At 43.0% G+C, this 17,147-nt stretch overlaps 1 protein-coding gene across 3 annotated transcripts in view; it reads left to right on the top strand.

Moving 5' to 3' along the window:
- ino80d (INO80 complex subunit D) overlaps window positions 1–17,147 on the top strand; it is a 106,996-nt gene that overhangs the window by 53,363 nt on the left and 36,486 nt on the right. For all 3 annotated transcript variants that reach the window (XM_033024350.1, XM_033024349.1, XM_033024351.1), the window contains one exon: window positions 9,403–9,511. In XM_033024350.1, coding sequence (XP_032880241.1) covers window positions 9,403–9,511 — 109 coding nt within the window. The remainder of the gene's footprint in view (window positions 1–9,402; window positions 9,512–17,147) is intronic.

Genomic DNA, 17,147 nt, shown 5'->3' on the forward strand with positions numbered 1-17,147 from the left:
CGTCCAAGCCAACCAGCTAATCCCACTTGATTGTTCCTGGCCCATATCTCTCCAAACCTTTCCCATGCATATATCTGTCAAAATGTCATAATTATACTTGCCTCTAGCTTGTCATGTGATAGCCTCTTCTATGTAGTTCTTCCTACTCTCTGTGTGACAGAAGTTGCCTCTCTGGTCTCTTAAATGTTTCCTCTTAAATCATCTTAAACCCATGCCCTCTCGTTTCAAATTCCCTTACCCTGGGGCAAAGACTGTGGCTTTTCACCCACTCATGCCATTCATGATTTTAAATGTCTCTGTAAAGTTATTCCTCAGCCTCCGATACTCGAGAGCAAAAAATGACCCAACCTTTCCAGACTCTCCTTATAACTCAAACATCCAAATAAATCTCTTTGCACCCTTTCCAGTTTAATGACATTTTTATATAGCAGAATGACAAGAACTTTACTGAATACTCCAAATGGGGCTTTACCAATGTCTTGTGCTACTTTACTCAACCTTGACTGATGAAGGCAAGCACACCAAACACTGCTTAATCACCCTGTCTACCTCTCGCCATTTCAAGGAACTATGTACCTGCATCGCTAGGTCTCTGTTATACAATATTCCCCAGGGGCCTATTATTTACTGTATACCATGTCTTGCCAAAGTGCATCATCTCGCACTTATCTGAATTAAAATTTGTCTGCCATTCCTCTGCCCGTTGCCCCAGTTGATCAAGATCCCAATGTAATTTTAGATGACTTTCTTCACTATCCACTCTACACCAATTTGTTCATTCATTTCATTACTTTCCTGCTGTGTGCTTATTAATATTCCTTAACATCACTACATTTCAGAGTAAAACATTATGAAGCCCTTTCATGTTATTGTGTATAAATACAGGGTCTAGCCTGGTAAAGTTAATGAAAAAGAATTCAGATGATATCTGACAGAATTTTTATCCTAGCATTTAGAATATTGTAACATATTGGCACTTTTCTGAAGCTTCCTGTGAAAGTTGTTAGATATGTTTCCCTCGCGCCTTATCTATTTTATCAACAATCCTTGCAGGATCTAAAATCTGCCCAAAGTGAGAAATGTCTATTTCCTTCCTTGTGCTCCCCAATAAATAGTGATGAATTCTTTTTTTTGTGGTCTCATTCCTTCTAACAAACTGAAAACTAGTCTGGTTAGCAGTTGCAAATAGATATTGATATCCCATTGCTCGAGTTGTGCTCAATTTAAGGAGGTGCTTATGTTGTTAATCTTTTAGTTTAGTTTAGAGATACAGCGCGGAAACAGGCTCCTTGGCCCACCGAGTCCATGCCGACCAGCGATCCCCCACACATTAACACTATCCTACACACACTGGAGACAGTTTACACTTTTTCCCAAGCCAATTAACCGACAAACCTGTACTTTTATGGAGTGTAGGAGGAAACCGAAGATCTCCAAGAAAACCCACGCGGTCATGGGGAGAACGTACAAACTCCGTATAGACAGCACCCTTGGTCGGATTCAAACCCGGGTCTCCAGCGCTGTAAGGCAGCAACTCTATACCGCTGGACCACCGTGCCGCCCACAGTTCTTTCCTGAAATGAGAAACTGAGTGCAGAACATGTCCACCTTGGTTAATGGATGGATAAGACGAGAATTCATAGCCAAAGATCAAAACTATGTGGATGAAGATATTATATGATGTGCTTGAGTTACGTGGACTTTGTAACTTTCTCCAGTTCTACACACAATAAGATCTCTGCAATTCCGTCCTGTCAAACATCTCTAATTTCCTTTGCGTACCACTGGCAGCTATGTCTTTAAGTGGCAAAGCCCTAACTCTGTCCTGCCCTCCTAAATATTCCACCCCTTTGCTCACGTTAGCACCTTTGATTCCTTGAGCCTATCTCCTTGACCAACTTTGTGACCATCTATCCAAAATTCTCCTTTGTCCCTCTTTCTATTTTTGTTAGATGGCACTTCAGTGATGCACATTATAATGTTTTACTTTGTAGAGGACACTGTAAAAAGGCATGTTGTTGCTGTTGTATCTCTTCTACCCATACCTTGGCAATGGCCAATTGCTGGTACCATTTTGAGATAGATAGCTATAATCTGAAACAAGTTAGAACATTTCAGTTTTCTGAGTTGAATCTAGTGCTCTCTTTATCATGGTCAGTGAACGCGGCCTGAAAAGTACTAAATATTGACATCTTGTTTGTATCTTAGTAAAACACCTAGTCTCTCAACGGGTGTGTAAAGGACCCTTTGCCAAGAGTCAAGACAAGTGTGTTTAATTGTCATATATACCGACAACAGAGTAATGAAATTCTTTGCAACCAAAGACAGTCCATAGCTCACAGTTCTGTTTATTTATTTATTTTTTAAAGAAATATTTATTTTATTAGAAGCAATTGTACAAGGAGAAAGTAATCGACATAACAATTATACAATTTTCGTACAGCTTCAGTTTTAACATTATATAAACTGATAAGTGAATCGGAAAAAAGTAAAAAGGAAACAATGAAAAGGAAGAAGAAAGATACGAAAAAGAAAGAAGAAAAACCCCCTAAACTAACAATTAAGTGAAAACAAAAAGAAAAAGCGGAGATATATCCCACTACCCTTCCCTTCACCCACTCACCCGACCCTAGTGTCGGTTTTGAATTTGTGTTCAACCATTCTGTTGTTGAAGAAATTCAATGAAAGGAGACCATATTTTGAAAAATTGATCTGATTTGTCAGACAAAACAAGCCTTATTTTTTCTAAATGTAGTGTCTCGGTCATTTCTGTGATCCACATCTTCACTGTGGGGACTGTTATCTTTTTCCAGAATTTGAGTATAAGTTTTTTCGTAGTTATTAAACCATAGTCAAGGAAACGTCTTTGAAATATCATTAACTTAGAGCAGCCCTCTGACATTCCTAATATTATTCATTTTGAATCTGACTCCAATTGAATTTTGAGTGTTTTAGAAATCATAGTTCGCAGTTAAGGTTAGTGTTCAAGAGTTTGTTAGTTGTTGGGAAGAAGGTATTCTTGAACCAGGTGTACGGGTTTAGGACTCCTCTACCTTCCTCCTGATCATAGGAGTGAACAGAGTGGCGTGGGTCTTTGATGATATTGGCTGCCTTTTTGAGGCAGTGCCTCCTATAGATCCCTTCGATGGTGTGGAGGTTAGTACCCATCGTGGACCGGACAGTGACCACCACTCTTTATCAACCCCTTTGTTCCTGGGCCATCTAGTTGCCGAACCAGTCCACGATCCAACCAATATGCTCTCTACCATGCACTTGTAGAATTTCAAGAGAGTATTCATCGACATATTAAATCTCCTAAAGAAGTAAATGCATTGATGGGCTTTCTTTATGATTGCATCAGTGCACTGGGACCAGGACAGGTCTTCAGGGATGTTCATGCCCAGGTACTTTAAGTTGTTGACTCTGTCCACTGACAAACCCGTTGATGAAGATGGATAAACACAAAAAGCTGGGGGTAACTCAGTGGGTCAGGCAGCATCTCTGGCGAAAATAAATAGGTGATGTTTCGGGTTTTGACCCTTCTTCAGTATGACAGACAAAAATTCATTCTTCATATGAAGGTGGATCCTTGGCTTTCCCCTTCTAACGTCAATAATCAACTTGGTCTTGCTGATGATGAGAACAAGATGATTGTGGTAGCACCATTCAATCAGATTTTCAATCTCTCTCCTAGACTCTATCTCACCATTACCTGCTGTCTCTCCAACAATGGTGCTATCGTCTGTGGATTTAATGATAGTATCTGGCTACACAGTCGTGGGTTTAGTTAGTAGAGCAGACGATTGAGCACACAGCTCTGAGCTGCCCCAGTACTGATGGTTATCAAGGTGAACATTTTTGTTGCTAATTCATACCGATTGTGGTCTGCTGATGAGGATGTCGAGGATCCAGTTGCATAAGGATGAGCAGACACCCAGTTCCCCGAGATTGATAACGTTTGAACCTGGATGAACCAGATTTCAGGCTCCTGTACCTTCTACCTGATGGCAGCGGAGAGATGAGTGTGTGGCCAGGATGGTGTGGGTCCTTGATGATGCTGGCAGCCTTTTTAAGGCAGCGACTGCGATAGATCCATTCGATGGTGGGGAGGTCAGAGCCGATGATGGAATGGGCATTGGTCACAACTTTCTGCATTCTTTTCCGCTCCTGGATGCTCAAGTTGCCGAACCAAGCCACGATGCAACCAGTCAGCATGCTCTCTACTGTGCACTTGTAGAAGTTCGAGAGAGTCCTCTTTGACATACCGACTCTCCGTAATCTTCTCAGGAAGTAGAGGCGCTGATGCGCTTTCTTTATAATTGCATCAGTGTGCTGGGATCAGGAAAGATCTTCGGAAATATGCACGCCCAGGAATTTGAAGTTCTTGACCCTTTCCACCATCGTCCCGTTGATATAAACGGGATCGTGGGTCCCTATCCTACCCCTTCCAAAGTCCACAATCAGTTCTTTGGTTTTGCTGGTGTTGAAAGCCAGGTTATTGTGCTGGCACCATTTGGTCAATCGGTCGATCTCACCTCTATACTCTGACTCGTCACCATCAGTGATTCGTCCCACAACAGTGGTGTCGTCGGCCAAGTTGATGATGGAGTTCGCACTATGTCCGGCTACGCAGTCATGAGTATAGAGTGAGTAAAGCAGAGGGCTTAGCACGCAGCCTTGAGGTGCTCCCATGCTGATTGTTATCGATGATGACAGATTTACACCAATATGGACGGACTGTGGTCTGTAGATGAGGAAGTCGAGGATCCAATTGCAGAGAGATGCGCAGAGACCCAGATCTGAGAGCTTGGTAACCAGCTTGGAGGGGATGATTGTATTAAACGCCGAGCTGTTGTCAATGAATAACAGCCTGACATATGAGTTTTTGTTGTCCAAGTGGTCCAGAGCAGAATGGAGAGCCAGTGAGATCGCATCCACCGTTGATCTGTTGTGGCGGTAAGAGAACTGCAGTGGTCGAGGTTTTTGTCAAGGTAGGAGTTGATATGCGCCATAATCAACATCTCAAAGCACTTCAGCACCACAGACGTTAGTGCCACTTGTCGATAGTCATTGAGGCACGTTACCTTGCTCTATTGATGCCCTTTTAAAGCCGGTGGTAAACTCAGACCTCCGAAGTGAGAGGTTGAGAATGTCCGTAAAAACTCCAGCCAGTTGGTCCGCACAGGTTTTGAGAACACGACCGGGTATACCACCAGTTCCAGGTGCTTTCCGAGGGTTCACCCCCCTGAAGGATCTTCTGACTTCGGCCTCTGTGACTCTGACTCGGGAAGGCACATTTAGCGTCAACTTCAGTTCAAGTGCTTCTTCAGCTTCCTGCAAAAAGGAGTAGATATTTCAGGAATGTCGATGCAAGCTAGGAGTTAGCAATTTAGGTGCTTTTTTGGTTAATGAGCGTCACAGTGATTTGTTGTTTCTGCAGAATTCTGTGCAAGGTTTCCTGATGAATGCTCTTTCTATATTCAACATCTAGGCATATGCATCTCTCGGCAGTATGGTGTGCGATGCTGAAGTGTGCCATGACTGCCTCCTCAAAGCAAGTCCCGTCTGATATGAAGAACGTAAATTTAAGCTGAATTAGTGTTTCTCTGGTGTTTTATGATTTTGATTTCCAATTCAGTGTAAAAGTAGGCCTGCAAAAGGTATTCTTGATAGTGTTCCAGTAATTTTTTCAGAACTGCTTTGAATGCTTACTTAAATAAGGAGACCGATGCTCTGCACAGTATTCCAGATGTCATCTTTCCAACAATCCTCATAAGTGAAGTATGGGCTCTCTGTTGTAAGTAATATCCCCTTGCAGTCAAAAATAACATTCTGTTGACTTTCCTTATTTATTTTTTGCCCATCTGCATACAAGCCTTCTGCAAAGTTTACACAAGCATGTTGAGATGCAGTCTCTACCCAAAGTGTCGACCATCCCTCTGCCTCCACAGGTGATGCCTGACCTGCTGTTCTGCTCTAGATTCCAGCATCTGCAGTTACTTGTGTCACTGGATTCCACGCTATTTGAGTGTGGAACATTTTGTATTTTTTCTGCCAAAATGAACACCTTTACATTTTACCAAAGTATACACCATAGGCTAGATCTTTGCCTGTCACTTAACCCATTTATATCCCGTTGTTGCCTCATAATCTTTCATAACTTGAATTTCGACCCATTGTCATGTCATCAGCAAATTTAGCAACCATATCATCAATTCCAAGTAAGTTATAGAATGAGTAAAAAAATAATTGAAACCCCTTCACTGGTCACTGTGGCATGTCACTTGTTTCATCTTGCCACCTGGAAAATATTCATTTTTACTTATTCTATTTCCTATTACCCAGCCTATCTTGTCATCATGCCCACATGTTACCTCCGACACCATTAGCTTTTTTCCACAAGAACCTATTTTGATACGGCACCTTATTGAATGTCTTCTCAAAATCTTAGTACATCTTTTGGTTTCCATTTATGTATAGAATCTGCTAGGTCTTTTTGTTTATGAATGAGTCAGGGTCACTCATTATAGTTGGGCATAAGGCTTGAGGAAAGGGGAAAGTTGGTGGAGATGATGTTGAACTAGAACTTCAAAAACATTTTTTGTTGCTCCACGAGACTGCTTTTAACTAGTCTTCCAGATATTATAGGGTGCATGCCATCACTCTAGGCTCAATGGGAGGTTTAGGTGGTATCTAAGCTTAGTGAATTAAAAAAAAAATGTAGTCTGTAGTCAGCATTCGTGTTGATTTAGGAGTGTGATTTAGCGGGTCAGTATATGTTGATACGGTAAAGGAGCAGAATTAGGCCATTTGGCCCATCAAGTCTATTCTGCCATCATGGCTGATCTATCTTTCCCTCTCAACGCCATTCTCCTGCCTTCTCCCAATAGCCACTGACACCCTTACTAATCAAGAATCTGCCAATCTCCGCCTTATAAATATCCATTGACTTGGCCTTCTGTGGCAATGAATTCCACAGATTCACCACCCACTGACAAAATAAATTCTTCTGCATCTCCTTCCTAAAGATATGTCCTTTTATACTGAGGCTATGGCCTCTGGTCCTAGACTCTCCCATGAGTGGAAACGCCCTCTCTATATCCATATGTGTATACAAACACACTAACTCCCATAGCGATCTAGACTACACTTCTTCCCACCCTGCTTCCTGTAAAGACTCAATCCCCTACTCCCAATTCCTCCGTCTACGCCGCATCTGCGCCCAGGATGAGGTTTTCCATACTAGGTCATCGGAGATCTCATTCTTTAGGAAACGGGGGTTCCCCTCTTCCATTATGGATGAGGCTCTCACGAGGGTCTCCTGCAGCTCTGCTCTTGTTCCCCCTCTTCCCCCCATTCGTAACAAGGACAGAGTCCCCCTTGTCCTTGCCTTCCACCCCATCAGCCGTCGCATACAGCATATAACCCTCCAATATTTTCACCACCTCCAACGTGATCCCACTAATAGCCACATCTTACCATCTTTACCCCTTTCTGCTTTCCGCAGAGACCCTTCCCTCCGTAACTCCCTGGTCAAATCGTCCCTTCCCACTCAAACCACCCCCTCCCCAAGTACTTTCCCCAGCAACCACAGGAGATGCAACTCCTGTCCCTTTACCTCCCACCTCGACTCCATCCAAGGACCCCGACAGCCTTTCCAGGTGAGGCAGAGGTTCACTTGCACCTCCTCTAACCTCATCTACTGTATCCGCTGTTCCAGGTGTTAACTCCTGTACATCGGCGAGACCAAGCGCAGGCTCGGCGATCGTTTTGCTGAACACCTCCGCTCAGTCTGCCTTAACCTACCTTATCTCCCGGATGCTCAGCACTTTAACTCCCCCTCCCATTCCCAATCTGACCTTACTGTTCTGGGCCACCTCCATTATCAGAGTGAGGCCCACTGCAAATTGGAGGGACAGCATCTCATATTTCGCTTGGGTAGTTTATACCCCAGCGGTATGAACATTGACTTCTCTAACTTCAAATAGCCCTTGCTTTCTCTCTCTCTCTCCATCCCCTCCTCTTTTCAGTTCTCCCACGAGTCTTACTGTTACGGTGGCGCAGCAGTAGAGTTAGCTGCCTTGCAGTGACTGCAGCGCCGGAGACCCGGGTTCGATCCTGACTACGGGTGCTGTCTGTACGGAGTTTTTATAAGTTCTCCCCGTGATCTGCGCGGGTTTTCTCCGAGATCTTCGGTTTCCTCCCGCACTCCAAACATGTACAGGTTTGTAGGTTAATTGGCTTGGTAAATGTAAAAATTGTCCCTAGTGGGTGTAGGGTATTGTTAATGTGCGGGGATCGCTGGTCGGCGCGGACCCAGTGGGCCGAAGGGCCTGTTTCTGCGCTGTCTCTCTAAATTAAACTACATTCTATTTCTGTCCTGCCCACTCCCCTGACTGCACCAGTGTGTGAAAGGCAGTAGTAACACTAGGGGTCAGTATGTGAATGTTAAATGGTAACAGTTATTCAATGCATCTGTGTGCTAAAGGGATTTATAACAATCGGCATCAGTGGGATTTTAGTGGGTTGTGTGTAAGTTTAAGGAGACATTGCTTTAGGCGTCACTGTCATGGAAATTTTAGGAGTTATTGTAATTGTTGAATGTGACAGAATGCATGCTGTTCATGGAAAAAAAACCAGCATCTAGAGATCAGTATGATCTTATAGGGAACACCATATATCACCCTGCTAAGACTGAATGAAAAGGATACATTAACTCTGTAGGTTGGTGTACTGTGTTGAACGAGACAGTAACAAGAGGCCGGAGAATTTGTGTTGAAGGAAACAATGACCCTGGTCAGTGTGTGAGTGATGAAGGTGGCACAGTGGTATAGTTGTTGCCTTACAGCGCCAGAGACGTGGGTTCAATCCTGACCATGGGTGCTGTCTGCACGGATTTTTTACCTTCTCCCTGTGACCACGTGGGTTTTCTCCGGTTGCTCTGGTTTCTTCTCACATTCTAAAGACGTGCAGGTTTGTATGTTAATTGGCTTCTGTAAATTGTCACTGGTGTATCGGAGAGAACTGGTGTATGGACAATTGCTGATTGGTGAGCTGAAGGGCCTTTCTATGTTGTATCACTAAAACTAAAAGATAGTAAGGTCACAACGAGGTATTTAAAGCAGACTATGAGAGCATCAGGTAACATTAAAAGTAGTAATTTTAGTAACCGTACTCGTGATGGTTAGCAGAGTATTGTGAAAGGTCATGAGTTCCTTCGAGAAAGATCCTAAAATGCCCTATGTATGATGATTCATTATTTTTACCTTCAACACAATCTGTGAAATGTGTCAACATGTAATCCACAGTCACACTTTAAAAAAAAGAAGTCTTCCCCTGTGTCTCCATGTCATTCTTTACATTCTGTCATATATACAGTGAGAACTCTTTTCTTTTCTTCAGGGCTAGACTGGTCAGAGGACAGTGAGGAAGATGAGGAGGAAGATGAACGTGTGCCTCGTTGCCAGTATGCTTGGACGTTGCGAGACAAATGGTCAGATGTTCACCTAGAGTGAGTAGCATTTGGCTAATCAACTAACATTGTGCTGAGGCTTTGTTTTGGGTACGGATAACTTGACTTTGAAGGCAATTTCACCTTTTTTACTGAAATAAATCATATCGACATCATTTCCTGCCTGTGACAAATGTACATTTACAATGATATAACCTTTCGTAGCTTGTAATTAACTTTGATCTCCACTAGCTAAAGCACACGAACTGGACAAAATTTAGGTCTCCAGTTGCAAAAAGATGAACAGAAGAACATTGAAAAATAATTTGTAGAGATTATAGCAGAACCAAGAGAGGGTAACAGTTCAGAAATGTTTCACAGGCTAGGGCTGTTTTCTAAACACAATGCTGCTGAGTGACCTGACGTGGTAGGTTTTGGAAGCTGTGAAAAAGGAAGGGCATGGGGAATCACATCTATAATACCTGCATCCAATAAATGTGTCAATAGAGATGTTCAAAATTCTGAGAATTTTGTTGGGGTAATTATTCAGATGTCAGAATCCAGAGGTCACATATTTAAAATACTGTGGAGGAAATCCATTTTTTAATGCTATTATTTATTAACTGAAATGCGGGTGGAAGTAGAGTCGATGATAACCTTTGAGAGGTAATTGGATAAATATTTGCAGCTTTTCAGGATTACTAGAGAAAGGGCAGGGGAGTAATTGGTAGCTCTTTGAAAGAGTTGGCACAGACGTGCATGCTTCTTCTGCACTTAATGCTAACCTACATGATATTTTTTGAGTTGTATGTTCAGAAGCAAAGCTAGGTGAAGAATTTGGTTTTAAATTACTCTGCTTATGATGCCATTATTAAGCTACATTGCATCAAATTAGAACAGTTAAAACTTTCAGTAGGAATTACTGTCCAAGAAATGTTCTATAATCCATACCATCACTCAGTCTGGCAACAAAATTTAGGGATTGAAAAAGGCATTGAATCCATTGTTAATAATAATAATAATAATAATAAATTTTATTTAATGGGCGCCTTTCAGACATCTCAAGGACACCTTACATAGTAATCGGAATAACATATAATCGGAATATAACAAGTAATAAAGACATCACAGAGACACAAATTAAAAACAGAATTCAATCCAAAAACAGAAAATCAAAAACACAGTGTGAAGAGAGAGCAGCGGCAGCCAAAGCGCGCCAGCGTCCACTCTCTCTTCACGGCAGCTATCTTGGACACAGACCTACAGGACTACAATTAGACAAAAAAAATCATCCCCCCACAGTGGATAGCACTGTGGGGGAAGGCACAATGTCCAGTCCCCACCCCATGTTCACCCCAAAGTCAGGCCTATTGAGGCCACCGCAATTGCCTCTACGGAGGCCCGATGTCCCTGGCCGTTCTCACCGGGTGGTCTTGCCCCGGCGTCGGGAGAGTCCTTTCGGCGGCTGGGCCACCTGGAACGGCCGCTTCCTGGTTGGAGCCCGCGGCTGCCGAAGCCGACAAGGCCGCGCCGGTTTGGAGCTCCCAGGCTCCCGATGAAAAAGTCGGCGCCGCCTCTCCGCACTGCCGCCTCTCCGCACGCCGCCTCTCCGCTCCGCAGACCCGCAGCCCGGAGATGTTGCTCTCGGCGGTCCAGCTCGCCAGAGCTCCAGCGCGGCGACCCAGGCAAGGCATCCTTCGCTCCACTCCGCTCCGCTCCAGCGCTCCAACACTGTGCCGTCGCCGAGCCCGAGGTGCTGGGCGGTCCCCGCCAGGAAACGGCGCTCCAAGCCCGCTGGTAGGCCACGAGGACGGGTCGACGGGCAGCCCGGAGAAAAGGCTGCCACACCGACCAGGTAGGGACCGAAAAATATAGTTACACCTACCCCCCACATTAAAAAGACCATATCCCCTACAAACAAAAAAACAGGACTCACTAAAAACTATTAAAAAAAACGAATTTAAAATAGACGGCTGCTGGCTAGCAGCCGTTCACCAAGATGGCTCCTCCCCTCAAAATACATCTCTTGTTGCCTGTTAATAGAAATACTGTAGGTCATTCATTCCGACTGATCTACATTGTGGAATATGTCCCACATATTCCACCTCTGACCCGCTTTCCATATTCCCCATTACTTTTTTCACGCATGTTGTTTTCTAGCTTCCTGTTAAATTAGTCTGTTAAATGTTCTATTCATCTCTTCTGCAACAGAATGTTCACAAATCCTATATTCATAGCACTCTCCAGTTATTGTTATTGAGTGTGCTTCCTTTGCTTTTCTCTTGATTTTTGCTTCACTCCACCATCCCCATCTCCCCCAACAAATGTGCAAACATCTTTGCATCAAACTCATCATTTTTCTTTATAATTATAACAATCTTTATATGGTCACCCCTCAACCTTCTTTTCAGAGAGGTAAACCTGTTCACTTTTGATAATTTTGGCAAATAAGCCATAGCTTTGCAGTTTTGCTGCCATTCTTGTGAATATATATTTCACGTTCTCCAGTATCCCTTTTTGTAATATCAATAACTGTACACAGGACCCATCTAAGTCTTTGTGTAATTAACTTTTCTGGTTGGCTTGTTGAATCATTTTATATGGCAGTAATTGTTGTGCAACAGAAGCACCCAGTAGGTCAGGCAGCATCTGGGTAGATAAACGATGCTTCAGGTTCTTTCTTTTATTTATATACATAATCAACATGTGTTGCATATAGTAAATATTATTAGGCACCTTTGAACACTCAAACCGGAGGGAAAGTAAAGCATCTTCAATCCCAAAGGATTGCCTAGGAAGACATCTATCTATATTACTAAAAGTCTGTTCTTGACCGGTTTTGGCCATCTGTGCTGCGATTTCCGAGAGAACGCCGCCACCTACGGCCGTCATTTTTGGCCACCTTGCTCAGAGCCCCCCTCCGCCGCATGTGTGCCGAGGATTTGTCCCATCGATTAAAAATGACAGAGATATTAATGTTTTTACAAAATTCCCCATTCTCTCTGCTGCCCCCGCTGGCGGCGGGGGGGGGGGGGGACTATAAAACCAGGAAGTGGTGTGCCACACAGTCTCTTCAAGATGGAGGAAGGCAGAGGGTCACGTTTCTCTGAGCTGTGAATAACACTGAACACATGTCTACTCAAATGTAAATGCCCTTAGTGGTTCTAAAATGCTTGCAGAATGTGTATTGGTTCTAAAGCTTGCAAAAAAAGTGTCTATTGGTTCTAAAGCTTGCAAAAAAATGTCTATTGGTTCTAAAGCTTGCACAAAAATGTCTATTGGTTCTAAAGCTTTCAAAAAATGCTATTGGTTCTAAAGCTTGCAAAAAGTGTCTCTATTGGTTCTAAAGCTTGCAAAACATGTCTATTGGTTCTAAAGCTTGCAAAAAAAGTGTCTATTGGTTCTAAAGCTTGCAAAAAAATGTATTGGTTCTAAAGCTTGCAAAAAAATGTATTGGTTCTAAAGCTTGCAAAATGTGTCTCTATTGGTTCTAAAGCTTGCAAAATGTGTCTCTATTGGTTCTAAAGCTTGCAAAAAATGTCTATTGGTTCTAAAGCTTGCAAAAAAATGTCTATTGGTTCTAAAGCTTGCAAAAAATGTCTATTGGTTCTAAAGCTAGCAAAAAGTGTCTATTGGTTCTAAAGCTTGCAACAAAATGTCTCTATTGGTTCTAAGCTTGCAAAAAAATGTCTATTGGTTCTAAAGCTGGCAAAAATATGTCTATTGGTTCTAAAGCTGGCAACAATATGTCTATTGGTTCTAAAGCTGGCAAAAATATGTATTGGTTCTAAAGCTGGCAAAAATATGTCTATTGGTTCTAAAGCTTGCAAAAAATGTCTATTGGTTCTAAAGCTTGCAAAAAATGTCTATTGGTTCTAAAGCTTGCAAAAAAATGACTATTGGTTCTAAAGCTTGCAAAAAATGTATTTTGGTTCTAAAGCTGGCAAAAAAAATGTCTATTGGTTCTAAAATGGTTCATACTAGCCCCCCCCCCCCCCCCGGTTGGCTTGGCTTGGGTGTGGCTTGAAGTTGAAAGACACCACACTGCAAATGGTGGCATGAAGTTGAAAGGCACTACTTACTGCAAATGGTGGCTTGGTTGCTTTGGCTTGAAGTTGAAAGGCACTACTTACTGCAAATGATGGCTTGGGTGTGGCTTGAAGTTGAAAGGTACTACTTACTGCAAATTATGGCTTGGGTGTGGCTTGAAGTTGAAAGGCACTACTTACTGCAAATGGGGGCGTGGGTGCATTGGCTTGAAGTTGAAAGGCACTACTTACTGCAAATTGTGGCTTGAAGTTGAAAGGCACTAACTGCAAATTGTAGCTTGGGTGCTTAGGCATTAAGTTGAAAGGCACTGCAAATGGTGGCATGAAGTTGAAAGGCACTACTTACTGCAATGGTAGCTTGGGAGCTTTGGTTTGAAGTTGAAAGGCACTACTTACTGCAAATGGTGGCTTGGTTGCTTTGGCTTGAAGTAGAAAAGGCACTACTTACTGCAAATGGTGGCTTGGTTGCTTTGGCTTGAAGTAGAAAAGGCACTACTTACTGCAAATGGTGGCATGAGGTTGACAGGCACTAATTACTGCAAATGGTGGCTTGGGTGCATTGGCTTGAAGTTGAAAGGCACTATTTACTGCTAATGGTAGCATGAAGTTGAAAGGCACTATTACTGCAAATGGTGGCTTGGTTGCTTTGGCTTGAAGTTGAAAGGCACTACTTACTGCAAATGGTGGCTTGGGAGCTTTGACTTGAAGTTGAAAGGCACCTCTTACTGCTAATGGTAGCTTGGGTGTGGTTTGAAGTTGAAAGGCACTACTTACTGCAAATGGTGGCTTGGATGTAATGGCTTGAAGTTAAAAGGCATTACTTACTGCAAATGGTGGCTTGGGTGCATTGGCTTGCAGTTGAAAGGCACCACTTACTGCAAATGGTGGCATGAAGTTGAAATGCACGACTTACTGCAAATGATGGCTTGGGTGCTTTGGCTTGAAGTTAAAAAGCACTACTGTAAATGCACTTACTTCCTGTTTGCACTGTATATTGATTTTAGATAAAACGCTACCACTTACGGCTGTGATTTTTGGCCATCTTACTCAGTCCCCCTCCGCTGAGCAGGTGCAGAGAATTCTTCCCATCAATGAAAAATAAGTGTTATTAGTTTTTTTTTAAATGTTGAGAATCTCTCTCCTGCCAATCACTCCATGAAAGCCACACCTTTTCCGGTGGGGGGGGAGGGGTTATAAAACCCGGAAATGTGGGTGTGGCTCAGTCTCTGCAAGATGGAGGAGGGAGAGGTCACGACTCGCTGTCTTTAGTGGCTTTGCACCCTACTTCAAATGGTATGAAACTGCACTTGAATTTGGTGGCCTTATACCCTGCTTGAAATAAAATTTCAAGGATTAGCCGTGAGTCAACTACCAGCCCACCAGCCGTGAGTGAGTTGCCAGCACAACAGGCTTGATTGACTGAGACGCCAGCCCAAGAATCCATTTGGCGCACAATTTGCATACTAGCCCTCTGGTAACCAGTCCAGCCCACAACACCCATACTAGCGCTCCAGAAAGTCCCCCCCCCCAACTGGCCACCAATATTAGAATTGGTGGAGAGGTGGAATATTGCGTTGGATGACCAGCCCTCCTGTGTGATGCGGGGACCCAACGGGTCCCACTTAGTCTAGTAAATGTATAGAAATATCACTGGATTGGTGACCGAGGGTCATGGGTACAAACTTTTTGTACTTGGAGAGTTGGATCAGAGGGACACATCCCAGTACCTTGTTAAAAAAAATGTGTCTTATACATCTGGATGCCGAACATGCACAGATACACAGATACAGCAAGACGCTTGTTTAATATAATTTGAGCAAAATTGTACTACAGGAAAACTGAAGCAGGACATAACCAAAAGTGGGAGAAAGACACAAAGTGCCGGAGTAACTCAATTGGTCAGGCAGCAGCATCTCTGGAGAAAAAGGGGTGACATTTCTTCAGACTAACTTCTGCTTGCTCCGCTCTTGCCCCCTTCCTCCATCCCAGTCGTTTTAGCATTTCCAGAGTTCCCCACATTGTTTTCCTCTAGAGATCGCATCTTCCCATGCCAACAATGGACCTACTAGGCTCCACGCTGCCTGAGATCATTTGTGGCTGGCCCTGATTGATCCTGGTCTTTATTCTCCTTCAGCTCTTCACCAACCATCCCCTTCTTTCAATCTGACGAAGGGTCCTGACCCAAAACATCACCCATCATTTTTCTCCAGAGATGCTGCCTGTTCCACTGAGTTACCCCAGCACTTTGTGTCTTTCTTTGTTATAAACCAGCATCTGCAGTTCCTTGTTTCTACCAAATGTTAGAGACCTACTTCAACAATAGTTGAAGGGCTTGACTTTACCTGGTCTGTCTTTCTCTCAATGGCTACATTTTTTAAATTTCTGCTTTCTTGACAATTATGTAATCTTGCTGTCATTGGTTATCTGTCAGTTTCAATTATGAGCTCAAGTATAGTATAGTTCTTATTTGAACTTACAGCTTTCAAACCCAAAAGGAAATTTGTTGCCAACTACATCAGACTGACACAAACTTTGTCTTCCCCAAATAGCATTGTCTAATTAGAGTAAGTGTTAAGATCAATAAAATAGTCAGAAATATGCTCCACCCAGCCCAATCCTTTGACCTTTTGGTGCCATGCCAAGAGAGTACTGCATTGTTCACATTCGGCCCATCGAGTCTACTTCGCCATTCAATCATGCCTGATCTCTGCCTCCTAATCCCATTTTTCTGCCTTTCTCCCCATAACCCTTGACACCCGCTTGTTGTATGTACCAACATCCTGGAGAAACATTAAACTAAACCTATCTCCTCAGTTAATAGTAGGGAATCCCCACAACACCTTTGGTAAATCTGTAGAGTTTTTACAATGATCTAACAGAACGGAACTCTCCTGGTTTATTGCTAAATCAAATTCCTTAAAGTACATTGTCATTTACCAATTGCTACTTGAAAGTCTTTTGTGTGTTCAACTTACCCACCACACCTGTACATATTACAATGGTGTTATTTGTGAAACAATCCTCAAAGTGTCTTTGGACAGCATTTCTGATCAGTGGTAAAAGTGCAGAAATATGGATGAATGCTACCACACAACAGTTACTCAGAGAGAAAATGAGCAAGTCTATATTTGCATTCATCAAATCAAATTTCATCATCACATTTTTTTTATAAAGCACATTTAAAAATAACCCAAAACACAATGACTCAAAGACACAAAACAAAGTTTTGTCATCGGTCTGAAGAAGGGTTTCGGCCCGAAACGTCGCCTATTTCCTTCGCTCCATAGATGCTGCTGCACCCGCTGAGTTTCTCCAGCATTTTTGTGTACCTTCGATCTTCCAGCATCTGCAGTTCCTTCTTGAACACAAAACAAAGATCCGCCACATCAGGGGGATTCAAACACTAGTGAATAAAAATAAGTTTTGAGCCTGGACTTAAAAGAGTCGATGGAGGGGGCAGATCTGAAAGGGAGGGGGATGCTGTTCCACAGACTAGGGGCCGCAACAGCAAAGGCACTGAAATGCCATTTGTAAGGACTAGTGCATAATCTCCAATATAACTCTAGACTGAAGATGAAATGAATTAACCATGGAGGACACGTATACTTTTGCTCATCAATCTAAATTCTACTTAATTCAAGTGCTAC

Source organism: Amblyraja radiata, chromosome 7, assembly GCF_010909765.2.
Source record: "Amblyraja radiata isolate CabotCenter1 chromosome 7, sAmbRad1.1.pri, whole genome shotgun sequence".
NCBI classification, from domain to species: domain Eukaryota; kingdom Metazoa; phylum Chordata; class Chondrichthyes; order Rajiformes; family Rajidae; genus Amblyraja; species Amblyraja radiata.